Consider the following 20,410-nt stretch of genomic DNA (forward strand, 5'->3'; position numbering starts at 1 on the left):
CTTGGCTGTAGGCAGTGGATTGTGTGGTGTGTCCTGGATGGAAGCTGAAGATATGTGGGTAAGTAAAGTGGTCAGTAGGTTTCTGGTATAGGGTGGTGTTTATGTGACCATCGCTTATTAGCACAGTAGTGTCCAGGAAATGGACCGCTTGTGTGGATTGGTCCTGGCTGAGGTTGATGGTGTGATGGAAATTATTGAAATCATGGTGGAATTCCTCAAGGGCTTCTTTTCCATGGGTCCAGATGATGAAGATGTCATCAATGTAGCGCAAGTAGAGTAGGTGCGTTAGGGGACGAGAGCTAAGGAAGCGTTGTTCTAAGTCATTCATTAAAATGTTGGCATACTGTGGGGCCATGCTGGTACCCATAGTAGTGCCGCTGACTTGAAGATTGACCAAGCCAGAAGAGTACCCAGAAGTCACCTACTACAGGTGTCAAGGTTCCTCCCCCACTCTGAGCTCTAGGGTACAGATGTGGGGACCTGCATGAAAACCTCCTAAGCTTACTTTTACCAGCTTAGTTTAAAACTTCCCCAAGGTACAAATTAATTTTATCCTTTGCCCTTGGAATATCCACTGCCACCACCAAACTCTAACTGGGTTTACTGGGAAACATAGTTTGGACACGTCTTTCCCTCCCAAATCCTCCCAACCCTTGCACCACACTTCCTGGGAAAGGTTTGGTAAAAATCCTCACCAATTTGCATAGGTGACCACAGACCCGAACCCTTGGATCTGAGAACAATGAAAAAACATTCAGTTTTCTTACAAGAAGACTTTTAATAGAAATAGAAGTAAAGGAATCACCTCTGTAAAATCAGGATGGTAGATATCTTACAGGGTAATTAGATTCAGAACATAGAGAATCCCTCTAGGCAAAACCTTAAGTTACAAAAAAAGACACACAGACAGGAATAGTCATTCTATTCAGCACAGTTCTTTTCTCAGCCATTTAAAGAAATCATAATCTAACACATACCTAGCTAGATTACTTACTAAAGTTCCAAGACTCCATTCCTGGTCTATCCCCGGCAAAAGCAGCATACGGACAGCCACAGGCCCTTTGTTTCTCTCCCTCCTCCCAGCTTTTGAAAGTATCTTGTCTTCTCATTGGTCATTTTGGCCAGGTGCCAGTGACGTTACCTTTAGCTTCTTAACCCTTTACAGGTGAGAGTATTTTTCCTCTGGCCAGGAGGGATTTTAAAGGGGTTTACCCTTCCCTTTATATTTATGACAACAGGACAGGCTCAACAAAGAAAATAACAGAACGCCACTAGCCGTCACCTTCAGCCCCCAACTAAAACCTTTCCAGCACATCATCAAAGATCTACAACCTATTCTGAAAGATGATCCCTCACTCTCACAGGTCTTGGGAAACAGACCAGTCCTCACTTACAGACAGCCCCCCAACCTGAAGCAAATACTCACCAGCAACCACACATCACACAACGAAAACACTAACCCAGAAACCTATCCTTGCATCAAAGCCCGATGCCAACTCTGTCCACATATCTATTCAAGGGACACCATCATAGGACCCAATCACATCAGCCACACCATAAGAGGCTCTTCACCTGCACATCTACCAATGTGATATATGCCATCATGTGCCAGCAATGCCCCTCTGCCTTGTACATTGGCCAAACCGGACAGTCTATGCAAAAGAATAAATGGACACAAATCTGACATCAAGAATCATTACATTCAAAAACCTGTAGAAGAACACTTCAGCCTCTCTGGTCACTCAGTAACAGACTTAAAGGTGTGAATAGAGACTGGGAGTGGCTGGGTCATTACACAAATTGAATCTATTTCCCCATGTTAAGTGTCCTCACACCTTCTTGTCAACTGTCTGAAACGGGCCATCTTGATTATCACTACAAACGTTTTTTTTCTCCTGTTGATAATGGCTCATCTTAATTAATGAACCTCTTAGAGTTGGTATGGCAACTTCCACCTTTTCATGTTCTCTGTATGTATATATATCTTCTTACTATATGTTCTATTCTATACATCTGATGAAGTGGGCTATAGCCCACGAAAGCTTATGCTCAGATAAATTTGTTAGTCTCTAAGGTGCCGTAAAATATTGTTTATATGCCAGGTGGCCAAATTAGGATTGTTGGAGCATTCTTAACATTTGGAACTTCCTGCCTTTTGGGTGACTGATAACTTAACTTTTTCATTGCATTATCACTCCTTCTTTATTTTATTTTTTTTAAATAAATTTCTCATGTTTATTTTTAAGGAAAAAAAAGAAAAATTCTAAACTGTTTCAGTTGCAGAACATACAGATTCCACTGACTTTGAACAAATTTGATTAAGCTATATTTGGTGTGGTGGTGGACTGTGGAACTTAACAGACTGGATGTACTGTTGCTGGGGAATTCTAGTCCTAGTTACTAGGATTCCGGAAGAGGGAAATCAAAGGAGGGGCTGCTTGGAGGTCCATCCTGAGCCCACCAGGCGGTGTCCTGGAGGTGGTGGTTGCATGACAGAAATGTTTCCAAATCAGTATTTTTAAAGCTTTTCATTCCATTATAAGTTATGATATTTTCAATTTTTATACTGATTTGGGATGAAAACTGAATTGGTTGAAATATCAGGATTTCCACTTTCCAGTATTATCCTCAAAGGGAAATGTCCAACCTGATTAAACTGCTGAATCCTCTTTAAACTGTAACAGTAATTTAGTGGAGCTGTAGTGTAAGCAATTTCTTAATGCCCAGTAGTCTGAGTTGCTTTCTATTGAACAGTGTGAATGCCATATAAACTTGGTAATTTTAATATGTTAATGGCTTCAAAACTACTGAACTAATTTTCTTCAGACTTGGCTTATTTTTTAAGTTCCAGTCAGATCTACAGAAAAGCTTCTGCAAGTTTGAAATTCCTAGCTTATGGGTACAGTTTTTGAAAGCACATTAGTAACTTAGGAGCAGAAGTCCCATTTTCAAAAGTGACATAGGCACTTGGGCTTGTAAGTGCCTAAGGGGCACATTTTTAGACTTTTGTAGGTGTCTAACTACATTGAAAATAATGGGAATTAGCTGCCTACATACTTGTAAAAATCTGGCCCTAAATCACTTTTGAAAATGGGACTTGGGCTCTTATAGTCTCTTAAACACTTTTGAAAATTTAGGTAAGTAGGGCCATATCTGCACTGCCCTGCAGTTTGAACTACGGGAGTGTGAATAGCAGTTTGCACTAAAGTGCTGCACTGTAACTCCCCCATGTGGAGGCTGCAGGCAAAGTCATTTTTGAGTTATGGAACAAAATTTCTGAAGGGAATATGAGGCAATAGGGTCTGGATGAATGGGAACAGAATTCAGACCCTGGCTCTAACCCTGGCTATGCCATTAATTTGCTGTGTTTCATTTAGGTAAGTCACTTTCTAACTACACCTCAATTTCCCTATAGGCGATAACACCTGTCTTGATTGGGTGTTGTAAAGGTTAGTTGGTTAATGGCTGTGTAGTATTTTGAACATGTATTGTGCTATGGATTATTGTGAGTGCTTAGATACTGCAGTGATGGGTTCTGTATGAATCTGTAAAATAGAGAGTTGTGGGTTGTTCATGCCCTAGTAACTTAAAATGAGTAAACTATGTTTGTTTCAAACTTCCAAACAAAAAATCCTCTATTGGTTTGAAATGAAACTTGGAAGGTTTCAGTCCAAAGGAATTTGATTGAGAAATGAGCAATTTACGGAGGGTGGTTTAAAATGGATAAGTGTATGTGTCTGTGTGTGTGCGTTTGCACACATGCACAATGACATACATATAATAAGTAATAGGAACCAAAAGCCCCTGATCTCTGCTGTGAACAGAGATGTTCAACTCATGCCCTGGATGAGAAAGAAGGAGAGAGAGATTACGCTAGGACTACGTTTATAATGAGGTTATCTAATGATAACATAAACCATGAGAGCAAAGCTTGATTACATGTCACCACAAATGCTAGATAAAAATGCAACTTCTTAATGCAGTATCGAGAGCAGGGGTTTCTTTTATAGTAGTTGAGTACATATGAAAACTAGAGATGTTTAAAATCGATTTTAAAAAAAATCATCCATCATCTTACATCACTTATTGTCCCATCGGTCAGTTTTTCTATTTGTACTGGAGCATATATCAATTTAAGTTACAAGAATACACCCCATAAATGTATTATTTAATCTTCTAGAAATTTCCATTTCCATAAGTCGTAAATTCTTGTGAAGATATCTTCTTGGGATGTTGGATATATTTACATGAAATACATTTTAAAGACTCTCCACCAATGTCAGCAAGCACACTTAGGTATCTTTGTTTCATACCTTTATCCCTGTGAGTCAGTCATTCCCAGTGTTTGTGGACTTCTGCCTGCTTTGGGCAGAGAAAAATACAAAACTGGAAACTGAACACAAGGAGGATTTTTACATTTTAAACATTTAGGGTTGGGCTGTTAAACATTTGCAGCCAAATTTTTCTGTCTCTGCTTTCTATTAGATGGCACATTGGTGATTGGTGAAGGGTGGGCACAGTTTAGATTGCAAGCTTGAGAATCAGCCTTCAGGAACAGAAATCAGTCTTTCATTTCCTCCCATAAGAAGCTGTAGAGTCTGACCGCTGCTTGCAATGGCAGTTGCATGAGACTCTTGGAGCTGGAAGAGGGGGCCTGAGGTGAGCAGAAGAATGCAGAGTCAAATGGAGTGGCTTCAAAGGTAGTACTGATTTTAAAGAGAAAAGAATGGGAGAATGTCTGTTGCAAGTCTTGGATTCCTGCCAGGAGGTACCTTATTTCCAAACTGGCAGTAGGTCTCAGCAGGTTCCCCTCATCTGCAGCTGCCAGGAAAAGGAAGTGGAGGCCTGCTGAGAACCTGTAGTCTGAAGGGAAGAGACTGGCTCAAGAGAATACAGTTCTCCCTATGTTTGCAGTGTGGCTCTTTAAAAGCAATTCACTCCCTCCCTCTGTTTAGCTCACTCTTGCATCCCACCCCATCTTAGAGAGATATGTGGTCTTTTAGGTAGACCACATATCTCTATAAGGTACTGGATGTGTACCATAGATCAATGTCAGTACCTTGAATTGTACCCAGAACTGAATAGTAGAATTCTCCACTTTGGAAACGTGGCATAATTGCCTCCATATGTCTCCACCTATATGTGAAGCGGCAAAGGTGACAGCATATATGACAGAGAGCCCTCTTGGCAGATGGCGATTGCCCAACATTACCCTCTGCTACTTCTGAGAGGAAAGTTGAGTGTGATTTATTTATTTTTTTTGTTCATTCCACCAGGGTCCATGAGTGAGACGACAAAATCTCATGGTCAAACACAGAAAAGAGAAAATTATAAATGTCTTTTCATTAAATTAACATCTGTTGTGAGATATTGCAAACATTTAAGCAATAAAGAACAAAAGATATTAAAAAAACTAGGGACTAAATGGAGCTACTATAAGGTGAGTGCATAACTGGTTGGAAAACTGTTCCCAGAGAGTAATCATCAGTGGTTCACAGTCAAGCTGGAAGGGCATATCAAGTGGGGTCTGGCAGGGATCCGTTCTGGGTCCGGTTCTGTTCAATATCGTCATCAATTATTTAGATAATGGCATAGAGAGTACACTTATAAAATTTGTGGACAATGCCACGCTGGGGGGGGGGGGTTGCAAGTGCTTTGGAGGATAGGATGAAAATTCAAAATTATTTGGACAAACTGGAGAAATCATCTGCCTAGGAAAGAGTACTACAGAAAAGGATCTGGGCGTCATAGTGGCTAACAAGCTAAATATGAGTCAACAGTGTAACACTGTTGCAAAAAAAAGCAAACAGCATTCCCTGATGTATTAGCAGGAGTGTTATAAGCAAGACATGCAAAGTAATTCTTCGACTCTACACTGCGCTGATTACGCCTCAATTGGAGTGTTGTGTCCAGTTCTGAGCACCACATTTCAGGAAAAATGTGGACAAATTTGAGAAAGTCCAGAGAAGAGCAACAAAAATGATTAAAGTTCTAGAAAACATGACCTGTGAGGGAAAATTGGGTTTGTTTAGTATGGAAAAGAGAAGACTGAGAGGGGACATGATGATAGTTTTCAAGTACATAAAAGGTTATTACAAGAAGGAGGGAGAAGAATTGTTGTTCTTAACCTCTGAGGATAGGACAAGAAGCAGTGGGCTTAAACTGCAGCAAGGGAGGTTTAGACTGGACATTAGGAAAAACTTCCTAACTGTCAGAGTGGTTAAGCACTGGAATAAATTGCCTAGGGAGGTTGCAGGATTTTTAAGAGCAGGTTAGACAAACACCAGTCAGGGATGGTCTAGATAATACTTAGTCCTGTCGTGAGGGCAGGGGACTGGACTAGAAGATCTCTCGAGGTCCCTTCCAGTCCTACAAATCTACAGTATTCTATCAAGAAGAAGACTATGACCAGTGCCTTGAAAAGAACTTGCCAAATTATACAATCATCTGCTTTGGACCTCATACTCGTAGTAGGAGATCTGTTGTCCAGCTATACGGAAAGGAGGACAGGAGACACCTGTTATGGATTTAATCAGGCTGCAACTTTACTTTAGATGCCTGGGACTACCCGGCAGATAAAAGTGTACAGTGCAGGTAAACCCTGTTTATTTTGTAATTACCGGGAAGGGGGGAAGGCTTCCACCAGCTCCCCCTCCTTTTCCATTCACGTCCCTCCAGCAAATGCATTGCTGGGACTTTACCATCCACACACCCCCTTCATAGGAGGGGTAAGGTGGGCTATAAGAAAGGGGGTTGGCTCCCTGCCATTCCAACCATAGGAGTCCCAAACCCCACACCGTTCCATTCCTTTAACCAGAACCTCCTTTTTAAGTCCTTTACCAGGCCATTTATCTGGGCACTGGATGCCTTCCCTATGGAGTATCTGCACTGGACATCCGCCACAAGGAGGCGCCACTAGTTAGGTTGGCTACCTTCCCCTCCCCCTTTCCCTCCCTCCTTCCCCCCACTGCTGCCTTGCCTGCTGTGTGGAGAAAGGGGTTTCCTTTAAAGCCTTTCACCCTTACATTCCAAGAGGGTGAGACAGTGCTGCAAAGCTGACCACTACCTTTTTTGCAGCAGTTTCTGACCTTGTTTCCCACACCTGCAGCCATAAACCACTACTGTCTTCCTCCACAAGACTGGACAACGGCCCGCCTGCTTTTAGTGCAGGGCAGTCATTCTCATTCAAGTGTAGTTAAACAAACAAGGTTACAAAACATCACAGTTGACATTACATTCTAAAGACCTGATCCTGTGAGCCCTTATTCTCCTACTGATGTCATTCTCTTAACAGAATTGAGGATTTAGTTACCTACATCATCCATTTGAATCATAGAATATCAGAGTTGGAAGGGACCTCAGGAGGTCATCTAGTCCAACCCCCTGCTCAAAGCAGGACCAATCCCCAGTTTTTGCCCCAGATCCCTAAATGGCCCCCTCAAGGATTGAACACAGAACCTGGGTTTAGCAGGCCAATGCTCAAACCACTGAGCTATCACTCCCCCCCGATTATGGGGAAAATAAAATAACTACCATTATTACATATATGGAGTGGCTGCTACTTGAAATTTGCTCAGTAAGTTTAATAATTCCATCCTAGTAATGTACTTCAGTTTTGTGCCTTTTTATTGTTAGGTATTTTACCCTAACAATAACATACAGTTACTTCAGGTATTACATTTTTCAAACTGCTCTTCCGCTGAGACCACCATCTGATATTATTCCTTTTTAATCTCCTTCAGAAATGTGTTTGGTAATTCTTTGTCCCAAAGTAGGTATCGTTTTTTCTGCATACCTCACACAAACTTCAACTGGATTTAATACTGCTCTTTCAACTCAACATTTATAAAACCGTGTTTAACTTTAGACAAATTTCTCTCTTTTATTTTTAGTACTTGAGCTAACATCAGAAAGCAAAAGCAGGTCAGGGCCTTTGAATTTCACATCTTTAATTTTACAGGCCGCAGCATGGATATCTGATAAAGTGAAGTACTCCACATCTGCCGATGTGGACGGAGTACTCCACATCTGCAGATTTCTCCACTGCCTTTCACATGGGGACCCTGAAACTTTTCTTCGTATAAATGAGGTAATCTGTTGGACCCCATTCTAAAGCATTTGCAGTTAATTTTTCTTTGTCAATTCTTCTATGTCAATAGAAAGCCAAACAGCTGTGCTGTTGCTGTCAAGAAACCCCTCAAGGGAGTTGGTGTCAAGCAAGTTGACTGCTTCCTGCCTCAGCCCATGGCTCTCCATGAATTTTCTCAAGTCTCTGCTATGCAAAAAATATCTAGAAAAGAACTTACGAATCTGCCCAAGGGTCCTGACCTAAAGGAGAGAGCCAAATTTAAACTCTGATTTCCTTTCCTAAAACTTCAGACGGAGGCCTCCTCTGCTGAGAGCACACTAACAGCCATGTTGAGTGAAAGATAGGAGAGAGAGCTGACTACTCCTCACTAAGTGAGACTTAGGAGATTTGGGTTTCCCAAGAAATATTGATAGCAGATATGGGAACCATTAAACCTGCTAACATTAGCACCGACACTAAAAATGGCCATTGCCAAAATAAGGTAAACTCTTGAAACCAGACTTATGAACTGGAATAAGGTAAACTTGACATTGACACATATCTTCATATAATCAAGCAGATTTTGTGTTAAACTGAACATAACATAAGAACATCCATACTGGGTCAGACCAAAGGTCCATTTAGCCCAGTATCCTGTCTTCTGACAGTTGCCAATGCCAGGTGTCCCAGAGGGAATGAACAGAACAGGTAATCACCAAATGATCCATCCTGTCACCCATTCCCAGCTTCTGGCAAAGAGAGGCTAGGAACACCACCCCTGCCCATCCTGGCTAGTAGCCATTCATGGATCTGTCCTCCATGAATTTATCTAGTTCTTTTTTGAACCCTGTTATATTCTTGGCCTTCACAACATCCTCTGGCAAGGAGTTCCGCAGGTTGACTGTACATTGTGTGAAAAAATACTTTTTTGTTTGTTTTAAACCTGCTGCCTATTAATCTCATTTGGTGGCCTCCTAGTTCTTGTGTTATGAGAAGGAGTAAATAACACTTCCTTATTTACTTTCTCCACATGAGTCGTGATTTTATAGACCTCTATCATATCCCCCCTTAGCCGTCTCTTGTCCAAGCTGAAAAGTCCCAGCCTTATTAATCTCTTCTTATACGGCAGCTGTTCCATACCCCTAACCATTTTTGTTGCCCTTTTCTGAACATTTTCCAAGTCCAATACATCTTTTGTGAGAATACTGCCCACACTATTCAAGATGTGGGCGTACCATGGATTTATATACTAGCAATATCATATTTTCTGTCTTATTATCGATCCCTTTCTTAATGATTCCCAACATTCTGTTTGCTTTTTTGACTGCCGCTGCACCTTGAGTGGATGTTTCCAGAGAACTATCCACAATGACTCCAAGATCTTTCTTGAGTGGTAACAGCTAATTTAGACCCCATCATTTTATATGTATAGTTGGGATTATGTTTTCCAATGGGTATTACTTTGCATTTATCAACATTGAATTTCATCTGCCATTTTCTTTCCCAGACACCCAGTGTTGAGAGATACTTTTGTTACTGAAATCCAAAATGGAAGATCTAGAAAATCAGAGCTGCTGTTCCAACTAATGTATTGTTGGGATCTCAGAGGATTTAGAAAGATCAGATATAGTATCCTTTACAAACTGCCTTCTACAGTCAGCTTGTTAACAGCAAGCTCCCATCCCTGACCCTCAGATAAAATGAACTCATCAGCCCTTTAGGCCAAAACCTATGGGTAAGTCAGGCAAAAAACCACGAACAATTATACTAAAATTCCTAAGATTTGCAGTTAAAAGAAGAATGCTGCAAGTATCTCAGAAAGTTTTAAAAAAGAGATGTTCATAAAATGCATTTTTATATGTATGCCAGCATAGAAATGACGGTCAAATATCGATCCTCCCTGATCACATATGCTATTCAGCTGACCTGGTCAACTGATTTTCTTCCAAGATGATAAACATTAATTCTTTAAAGACACAGAGGAACTAGAGGCACAACTTCTGGTCCTGGAGCCTTTCCAGATCTCATTGAAGTAATGAGTCCTGACTTACATTGAAGGTCTCATCAAGTTATGAAGACTTTTTGTTTTATGCCATTATGGATGGTTATTTCTGCATCCTGGTTACAGATCTTTTCTGAGAGTCATCTCTTCCCATTACGAAGTACTGTTTTTGTTTAGGGTTTGCCTTTTGCAACTTTTGTGGTGAACAATAGGCATAAATTAATTTTGTCCTAACTGGTTCCCTCTTTGGATGTCATAATTTATTATTTTCTGTAAATCAGTGAGTGAATGTGTTCTGTATTATAGATAAAGAATATGTTTTCCTTTGAGGAAGTAAAAAATAGCCTACTGCAATATTTCCTATGTCCACTCAGAGATCTCTGATCTCTTTGGCTACAAAAGAGACAACTCTTACTCCTGCCTGTTTGTTTTGTGGATTCCTTCTTTTGTCTGGTATTGTCCTCAATTGTGATATTGTGACAATAGTTATTTTGTGGCCTTAATTCTTTTAGATCTGGATTTCTTACTGTTTACCTGCAAACCAAAAAAGTAGAAGGTAATGGGCTTGAGAATGCTGTAAAGGAATTATACTACCAACATTGACACTCCTGATGTAGGTTCAAGAACTTTCTGGGATGCCGCAAAATAAGTTCTCCATGGAATCTTAATTATAATTATTGAGGGATATAAGAAAGTTCCTGTGAGCTCAATAGCTGACGTTACTTCATCCTAAGAAATATAGAGTCAAAACAGAAAAAAATCACTAAGAAGTATCTTTCTGAACCTGCCTTCGTGAAGATAATTAAAATCAGAGCTGTAATCAGTACACAAGAAACCAGCCAAATTGAACGTGTTCATAGGATCATAAATATTTGTATTTTTGATAAATCCAACAAATCTGACAAAGTGTTCGCTTGGAAACTGTGCAAACAAAAATTAAACTTTAAACACAGTAGGTTAAAGATCCAAATTTGATATGAGCTGCCTACTTTCTATAATCTCTACATTACTATGAAGGGGAAAGCAGACACCTCACCATTTCTAGCATTATGCTTCCCAAGTTCTACCATGCAAAGATAGAAAGCCTCAGTGCTGCCACTTTTCCTAAAGAGAGAGAGAGAGAGAGAGTACGATCTGAGACTTGGCTAATGAGGATCCCTCAGGACCTTATGGCTTTGCAGTGGCATTTTATTAATCAATGGCAGATCACTTAACTCCAAGCCTCAGTAGAGTCTCCTCTCAGGGCTTCTCCCAGACCGTTGGTACCAGGTGACAATTACTCTGTGCTCAAAGTAAGGCTACTCACTAGAGTCTTATGCTAATTACAATCCTATTGCACTCCTCAAAGCAGAGGTCAAGATTGTCTAAATTGCTCAGACTAATGTCCTAATTATTTAAATTTTATCAGATGGAATTTGTCAATGACAGTCTTGACAATGTTGTGCTGACTGGTAAATATTCCCCAGTAGGTACAATTGAAGGCTGATCACACCTTAATTGTATTTCTGAATCCAGAAAAGACTTTGACTGGGTCGAGCAGTCACTTCTGTTCAACCTTATGAGGCCTCTGGGTTCAGGGGTAAGTGTAAAATACCTTGATCTTCTGATAACTATTGACCCTTCCCCATTATAGACTGTAAAGGATATTTTGTCCGAAGTATCAATAAGTCTGTCTGTCTGGGTGGACAATTCTGTCATTTGTCTGGGCTTTATTAATATCGCCAACATGATAGCTTTTCCTTATACAGTTTTTATGTACCATACCTCCATGTTATATCCCTTATTATTTTTTTATTTTTCTGCAGAGTGATTACTAAATTTTGTAAGGCAGAATAAGAAACCTAAGATAGGATGGAATACTACTTGTAGCTTCAGCAAAGTGGGGATACTTGCCCTACCTTCTTAATTTTGGGTTGCTATGCTTAGGAGAATAACCCTCTTGAATGCTTGACTGCTTCATGTTTTATATACACTCGATATTAATGGAAAATGGCCTAAAAAGAGCACCTAATGTAACTTACAAGTTGCCAGGATTGAGCATCTGTTAGACACTGGAATTTATCAGGATTACACCCTCTGTCTTGTTCAGCATGGAAGCTTGGGTGAAAGACCAAAATGAAAGCAGGGTTTCCTAATGTTTTTTCCCATTCACACCCCTTAAAATGTATTATGTCAGAAGGTCTTATCTTATCTCATTGCTGATCTTTCTGAATGTAGCAAAATGAAATTTTCTTGGTCACCATAAAGGGAAAATCTTTCAGAACATGGAAGAAAGTGTGAAAATAACCTGTAAAGCTGGTCTTCTTTTTCAATATTTGGAAAACTGAGATGAAAAACAAAATTGCCCCTTTTCATGCAAAGGCAGAAGCCACTATTCTTGTACATGGTACAACCAGGAGTTTTATATCATAAACGTATAGCTGCTCAGTCACTTTATATCACATGAGAAATCAATTGTATTTGACTGCATTGGAGACAGACTTCAGAATTAAATGGACATAGGCAGATAAAATTGCTGTTAAAAGATTTATGAAGACATACTCTATTTCTAATTCTATTAGAGAATTCCAAATCTGTATAAGATTTACATCTCCTCAGCTCTTCTTCATACAATTAACCCAGTCGTGTCTCATCTTTGTTGGAAGGGGCTGGTGTCAGTTTAGATCATTTGCTCACTTATGATGGCTCTGCCTGAAGGTTTAGTCATTTTAGTCAGCAATTCAATAATGTACCTTGGAGATAACTGGCATACAACTATCCCTTACCCTAAAGATTTCCGCTAGGAATACCCTCTCTGCTCCTTTAACAAGTATCTATGCACATTATTTCATGACGGTAGTTAGAAATCAGATTGCCTGTAAGCAGAATCTTGCAGCTCTCACCTCCATATTGGATATGTCTGGTTGTATTAGAAACATTACGGTAATGGAAAAATTTAGACTTGGTTTCACAGTAAGAAGGCTCAGCTGTCCCTAAGCACCACAATCTCCATACATTTTTGGCATTAACTTAAAACTTAATCGGTTCAGTTCACACATACACTCACATTTTACAAACTTTTATCCTCTGTAATCCAACTCAGTTACAGTGTTTTGAATTTATTTTAAAAATTTTGTGCTATTATATATCATTAATATTAACTCTTTGTGTAGACTGAACTTTTATTAAAATCACATTACTCTTATCATTAAAATAATAGTGCTGAACCGTATGCCTTACACTAATGTAGCAATTATCACTTGAGGTATAAATATATGTACCTTTTCTTTTCTTTTCTTTTCTTTTCTAACCATTAAAAAAACCCCATAAACTAACAAGAATGGGCTTATCCACTCCTTTGTGTATGAAGAGATCAAGGATGTGAATGATTTTCAGTGATTTCCTGATGCCTCTTCACCGTAGTGCAGATTTTTTCAGTCTTTGAAACTCTGGCTTCCTGCTCCTTCAGCTCAATTTCAGTATCTTCCATCTTTCATTGTCTGCCCAGATTATTGGTTTGAGGTGTCATTCTCTCCATTTTATCTTCCTCAAGTCCTTTTGCTATTGATATATCGGATGATTTTAAACATATTTATCCAAAATGTATTTGAGGGGGATGGAAAATCACAAATCCAAAGGTCATGAGCCCTAGGATACATTATGGAGGAGGAGTAGAAAGAGGAAGGATGATTGGAGAGAGCAAAGGACTGAGAGTTAGTGTTTCTAGACCAATTACAGATTTTTTTGTCTAACTGTGGGAAAATCCATAAAGATGCTATATGAAGGAATATAGTATACATTTTAATATACACAGCACTAGGACAGTACTTATTTCACCAATATGTCATGTATTTTGTGTCTCAGCTCTACAGCAATATTACAGATTTTTTTGTGAGAAACCAGATAGTAATGCTGTTTTGCATATTCTAGTGTTATGCATTTTTTTCTCTTTCGTCAACCAGTGGCCACGCATATCATGTATTAAAAAAACAGACATTTATTTGATCATCCGTTTCCAAAGCATATGACAGATAAATGAGTGTGACAGCCACTAATTTGACCATTGTTATCATCTTATTATCATTTACTTCTTGATGTAACTTAGTGACAGTATTAATTGCATGCGTCTAATAATGCAACTTCAACACATCTTTTGCAGTAGATAGAATGGTCCAGCTGTTTGTCATGTTTCAGCTAGTCTGGACCAGGGGAGACAAACACTTTTAATATCTTAGAAGAGCCTCTACATTACCCAAAGTAGTTATGAATACAGATTATATTGCTGCATGATTTCTTGTGTGTTAGTTTGCTGACCGATTTGTTTCACACCTATAAAGTTGAATAACTGTGACTAACATATAATCATGTGTCAGAGAAATAGCTGCTGACTGTACAGTTTTACAAAATACAGTTATATTCCATTCTACATATCTCCTAGTAAATTATAATTATCCAATCAAGTAGTGCCAAATACAGGTATGTGACTCTGATCTGTCTCTTTTATACTCCCCTTCAAAGTAAAGAGAACAAAATAAAAGCTCAAAGATCACAAGATCAGAGGTATTAGATATTCTCACATGCAAACAGAGGACATAAAAAGTGTGTGTGGGGGGACTATAGTTCAAGACTCTGATAAAGGATAATAGTGATTAGACAGCAGACAATAACAATATTTATGAAAAATAATAAACTTTTGATCCTTCTCATCCACATGAAAGGAAATTTGAAATAGCAGACAGGTTTTTTAAGTTGAAGGTCTGAAAAAAAGGATTGAAACATCTTTCAGTACATAAATCTTAAGAAACTGCAGACATCTTAGTTTATAAATTGTATGTACTATCAGTAAGCAAAACTGCAAATGGTTCAATATTTGCAAGTTTTGTCCTAAATGGTGAAAGAAGAGAGAAAGATAACTAAAAAGTAACAGAACCCAAAGCAAAAGAGATTAAATAGTTTAAACTAAAGCTAATAAGAAGTACGATTGCAATTCATAGGTTAGGCATAGATAATAGATACATTACTTAGGAGTTGTTGTGGGCCTTTCTCTGTGGTATGAAAAACTTATAGGCAAATAACTACACTGGATATATTTCAGTTTTATTTCAAGCAGACATCCTTGCAGATATCTCCTGCCCCCAATAACAAGTTTGGATTTTTGCTCTAACCATGAGAATAACCACAGAGTAGGCAAAAAGGAGTTTTATTTTTCCCCATTATATGTCATCAGAGATTATCTGGTTCAGCATTTCTCTAATTTTTTCATTGTACAGACCTCTTGTAAGAGAGAGATCAATCCTCTTATTGGCCATCTCCCCCTCTCATTTCACTAAAGGTCTCCAGATGTTTGGTTGTTAAAACATTTCAAACTGGGAACTCCCATGTTGTCTCCTGACCACTTTCTGAGAACCAGTCATCTAGTTCCTCTGGTGAACTAATTTTTTCTTTGCTTAGTTTTACTGTGGTTATCTGTTATTTAAAGCAAGTTAGGCAGATAAAATGTAGTTGCTGTTTTCCTGCAGATCTTGTTATTGAATAGTGTTTGTACATTAAGGACTGTTCAGGTAGACACAGACAGAAGAAACTTTCCCAGGATTTTTGCACTGTACTATGTTTGTGTTATTGCTAAGTGGAATGCATTACTGTTGCGGTACAAAAAGATTGTATTGGAGGTAGGCTTTACAATAACATATTTTTAGGCACACGAATAGAATTTGGTGTATATAAAGTATCTTTCGTATTCCAAAGATCACTGCAAATCTGTGTTCTACTCTATATCAGTTCTTATGCTGCACATGTCACTGTACTATCTATGAACCTTCCAGTAGTGTAGTAAGTGATGTGACTAATGTCTGCTACATGTGGTTCATTCTTTCTGTCGTCGTATCCCTGAGGGGAGAATTGTGAATGTTAGTGTTGTGTTTTATTTTGTTAGGGGTTTGTTTCTGTTTGTTTAGGGAAGATTTAGCATGGGTTCATGGGCTTAATTGCACTGTGACAGGGTATACAAACCCCACACTGGTGAGGCAAGGGTTAAGGAGTTGTTCTGGATCCAGGAAGCCACACCCCCACACTCCTGCTGGGCATGCTCACAGTGAGGGAGAGTTCAAGAGGGAGCAACTCAGCTCAGTCCAGGCTGACTGAGCAGAAGAGCAACTGGATGCTGTAGCCTCCTACAGAGAAGCTGCAGAGGCTCCAAGAGACTGGGACTAGACCTCACAGTCAAGCTGTCGCAGGCCTTCCAACCGCAGGGGCCAAAGATAACAAGTCGCTGCAGAGAGGGGAAGAGGCTCTGGAAAGCAACCTAAGAGGACTCCAAGGAAGACCCGAGGACAGACCATGGCACAGACAGAGGAACAGAAGCAGGGGTAGGAAATGACCCAAGGAACAGGTGTAAGGGCACCACCCCCTAGGCCATGTAGCTGAACCATTAATTTGAAGGGCCCTGGGTTTGAACCCGATGGAGCAGACTCTCACTGTTGGGCGATATTACCACTCAGTCTAGCCACTAGGCAAGGTGCCCATGGACTGTCGCTTTTAGGTGACATTACCACTGACTCCAGCCGCTAGGCAAGGAGGCCATGGACTCTGGCCATTGGGTGACGTAGATCAGAGTATCTCCACTAGGAGATATTGTGGGCCTTGGACACAAAACCCCCCTGACATGCAGCCACAGAAATCATGAAATCAAGGGTGCAAAAACAGGTAAATAAACTCTTCTCTCAACCCAGTGTGGTGGGAAGGAGTCTGAGGGGCCGGTATTGGAGAGCAAGCAGCAGTGGCTTCTGTCTTGGAGGGCTGGGCCCAGCTCTCCACTTCGGTCATTGTGACCCAGTGCGTGGGGTCCCAGCACCACTCAGGTTTGGCACAGCCATCCTTCTGCTTTCCAGCCCTCCCACCCCTGAGATCACCCTTCTACATAAACCTGGAATTAGGGCTGCAGTGGCAGCACGGAGGGTGCTGCTGTGGGTGGTGAGTGCCCCATCTGCAATTTAGTCTAGTATCACCCATTGAATCGGGAAGTACGTCTGCTCCGCACCACTACTTGTTTATGTTAGAGAAGGCAAAGTCAAAGAAGCACACCTTGGACTTGGAGTGGAAGATAAGATTTGTGGTGGTCCTTAGTTCCTGTGGGAGGTTGTTCCACAGTCTTGAACTGGCCCTCAAGAAAGTTCCATCTCCTGCACTGATGGGATTTACCTTATGGTAAAAAGTTCTAGTGTGTTTGAGGAGCAGAGTGGTCATCAACCTGGTCTTCATCTCAGAGCTTCAGGTGATCTTTTAGATATGATAAACCCAGACCATTGAGCACCTTTGAAGATAAGGACTGAGACCTTAAACTTGATTCAGTATTTTATGGGAAGACAATGTAGAGAGTGGAGGAGTAGTCACTATAGTTTCTGTAGGCACATTTGGAACCTTTTGGGGCCTTACTAACAGCTCACACATAGTTTTGGACCTCAGAACCTGTTTTACTGAGAAAACTGTTTACTAGGGAACTGAGGTTATCATCCTTCAAAAAAAAACTCTGTGGGGATCTTTAAGTTTCGTTTGGATGATGAACAGAAACATGCAGATAAGTCACATGTGGGAGATCTTTCAGAGAGATGTGTCCTTACATTTCCTTGCCTGTGGGTCTCTGTGTCCTAGAAAGTCTGAAGATCTCATTTGGAACCCATAGGTACAGTTCTAGCTCTTTTTAATTCACCCTTTCCTATATGAGATTCACTCTGCAAGTCAGAAAATCCCATTGAATAACACTGAATTCTTTTAAAAAAGACAATCCCATCATGCAGAACAGATGGAATTTTAAAGGTCTAGGTTTGTAATTGGGTATACGGGAGTCCAAACAGATGTAATCTACAGACAAATGGAACAAGTAGGGTGGTGTATAACAGCTAATAAAGGCATATAAGATTATCTAAATTAAAGAATTAAAATAGCCTCAGCCTACTCTAACTTGCACCTTCTTCCATCCCTCCATCAGGAAATTACACTATCTTAGATTCTACTATACTCACTTACCAGAGTGTAAATTACATCATCTCTGAATTTGGCCAACCGTGTCTATTAAACTTTCTGGGAAAGCGCTTATCTGTTTTAATCTGTTTTAAAACTTGAGGCAACAGCATACAACCATCTCGTTTAAAATTCAGACAGAAAGCACAGAACACTGTGTTTCAAATGTAAGTGTTAATGTAGCTTCTGGGGCTGTACTTCATACTCAGGTTATCCTATTTCTGTATTTCATAGTGATAGTTTTAAAGAACATGATTTTCTTCATTGTAATTCCTCGATCATTACTCTAAGATAGTTTGGGAATAAATATAATTCTTCATAGTAAGTTTTAACTTGTTAGGAAAGGTTTAGTTCGTAGCACTCGGACCTACTGGTGAATTGTTTGAATTGTATATTTCTTATCAGAACACATCACAGATATTTGATATATTTGCAGCTAAATGTCAAATACTGAACAGCCATTTTGTAAGGGGAAAGACTTATTATACAACAAAGTGAGATGTTAGTGTTCTTAAATGCAAAATAAAATAATAAAAACCAATCTGGTTAATAAATAGGCCCAATGTTTGATTACATTGTAAGCATAATATCTCATGTACTGTTAAAATATTTGTTTAGTATCTTAAACTCACTCAAATAGATAAAACTTTAAACTTTTATAATACAAGTAGAAGTGAATGGACTGGCAATGAAAGATGCCAGATGGAATTTAAAGTACTGTATTTATCCACAAGTCATATACTGTTTCGCTGTTGAGAATGCATGCTACTTTGGTAATGTGCATCGACCTCCCCCTGGAGGGACCAGGGGGAGGTTGATGCACATTACCAAAGTAGCATGAGAATGAGAGGTTAACTAAGAGAATGAGAGGTTAACTAAGTCTTCAGATACAGTACTTCGGTACTGAACATTGTCAATCATTTAATCTATTTTGTACTATATATTTTGTACAGACAGATATCTAGCTCCTAAAAATTGGATTTGGTTCAGTAACTCACTTTGCATAGGTAATTTTTGGTCCCTACAGACTTAGGCTTAGATCCTTCGTGGAGATCCATATGGGTCAAACTGTGTGTCTACATGGAGGCCTATTGAAGTTGTTGGGGCTCTTTGTGAGCACAGAGGTCTGCCTTCATGGAGTCACAAAAACGTTGTGTAAGAAAATTCCCAGCCAGCTCTATCAGGTACTTGGAGTAGTTCTGGAATAGTGAACAAATCATAAAATATTCCTTTTAGCCATCCAGCTCCCTCTCTTCGTCCATTCAGTCCTATACAACTTTATTGCCTTGACTACTTTTTGCTTTTCATCCCTTGACTTAAATGCAGGTCGAATATTTTAGTGGAAGAGGCTAACTATTACCGTTCACCTTCTTGGTGATTATTTTTAATAAAAAGATCAGTGGAGTCCTAGGTTTAATGTAATTTTTAATGAAATAATGAGCTTCCTGACTACTGAAGACTGAGCCTTGTCTGATTTCTGGAATGATGAACTGACTCTGTCAACATTTGCAATCTAGTCTTGTGAAATATTTCGCCGTGAAAGCTTAATTCTCATTCTTTATTTATGAAAGCAGTGGTAGCATCACAACATGTTATAATACAAGTGCTATTTTTTGCGATTTATTTTAATGAGTGTCACTTTGTGGATGTGTTTAGTAATTGTTGACCCATATTTAATGCTAAAATCTCTATGTGTTCTGAAATGTAATAAATCAGTCATATTTAAAAATAAAAATAAAAATCAACCAACAATACCTCTTTGCAGTTGTCTTCTACCTAGGAAAGTGCAATGATCTCAGAGCTGCCAATAGACAGCTGTTAATAGTAGGGCAAGGCAATAGGAGTGGTTTAACCCTGCTGTTTTGCAATCATTTTTTAAAGATTCTTTATGTGTTTGTTAAAAGTGTGAATTTAAACTTCTGTAAAATACTAACTCTCTCTGGAGATGTTAAGAAACCTCTGTACCATACTGACTCGCATACATTTGGGAATAAATGAGACAATGCATTGCTTCTGTAGAGCAAGTGTAACCTTAAAGGACGTGTCTTTTGTGCTTATTATTCAGTATGTTAGTGGGGTAATGCACAAGGTTCGGTGAGATCAGAACTAGGATTTAGTAATATTCTTAGAGAGCCATTTAGTTAGGATTCATAGCATAAACCGTATCTCTTTCAACTCACTTGTGTAGACAGTTAAAAGACAAATCAGAAAATTTACCAAAATAGCATATACGTACTACGTTTATGTTAATTACAAAATCAGGGTTTATTGTTACAGTTTTAGGACTGGTAATAAACTAAATAATAAACATCAGGCCACAAGGCTGTAGTTCCTTTTGTAGTTCT

At 39.3% G+C, this 20,410-nt stretch overlaps 1 protein-coding gene across 18 annotated transcripts in view; it reads left to right on the plus strand.

Annotated features, from left to right (window-relative positions):
* The window catches only part of KDM4C (lysine demethylase 4C), a 440,364-nt gene that overhangs the window by 345,257 nt on the left and 74,697 nt on the right, over nt 1-20,410 (plus strand). For 12 of the 18 annotated variants that reach the window (XR_012159108.1, XM_073345318.1, XM_073345317.1 and 9 more), the window contains one exon: nt 7,961-8,089. The exons of 5 other annotated variants lie outside the window; for them this stretch is intronic. Coding sequence is in view for 12 of the 13 variants with exons in the window: in XM_073345318.1 (XP_073201419.1) it covers nt 7,961-8,089 (129 nt within the window). In the remaining variant the exon portion in view is untranslated. Of the gene's footprint in view, nt 1-7,960; nt 8,090-9,575; nt 10,172-20,410 lie in introns of those variants that run through there. One more of the 18 variants, XM_073345327.1, reaches the window with a different exon arrangement.

The sequence above is a fragment of the Lepidochelys kempii genome, chromosome 5 (assembly GCF_965140265.1).
Source record: "Lepidochelys kempii isolate rLepKem1 chromosome 5, rLepKem1.hap2, whole genome shotgun sequence".
Taxonomy (NCBI): domain Eukaryota; kingdom Metazoa; phylum Chordata; order Testudines; family Cheloniidae; genus Lepidochelys; species Lepidochelys kempii.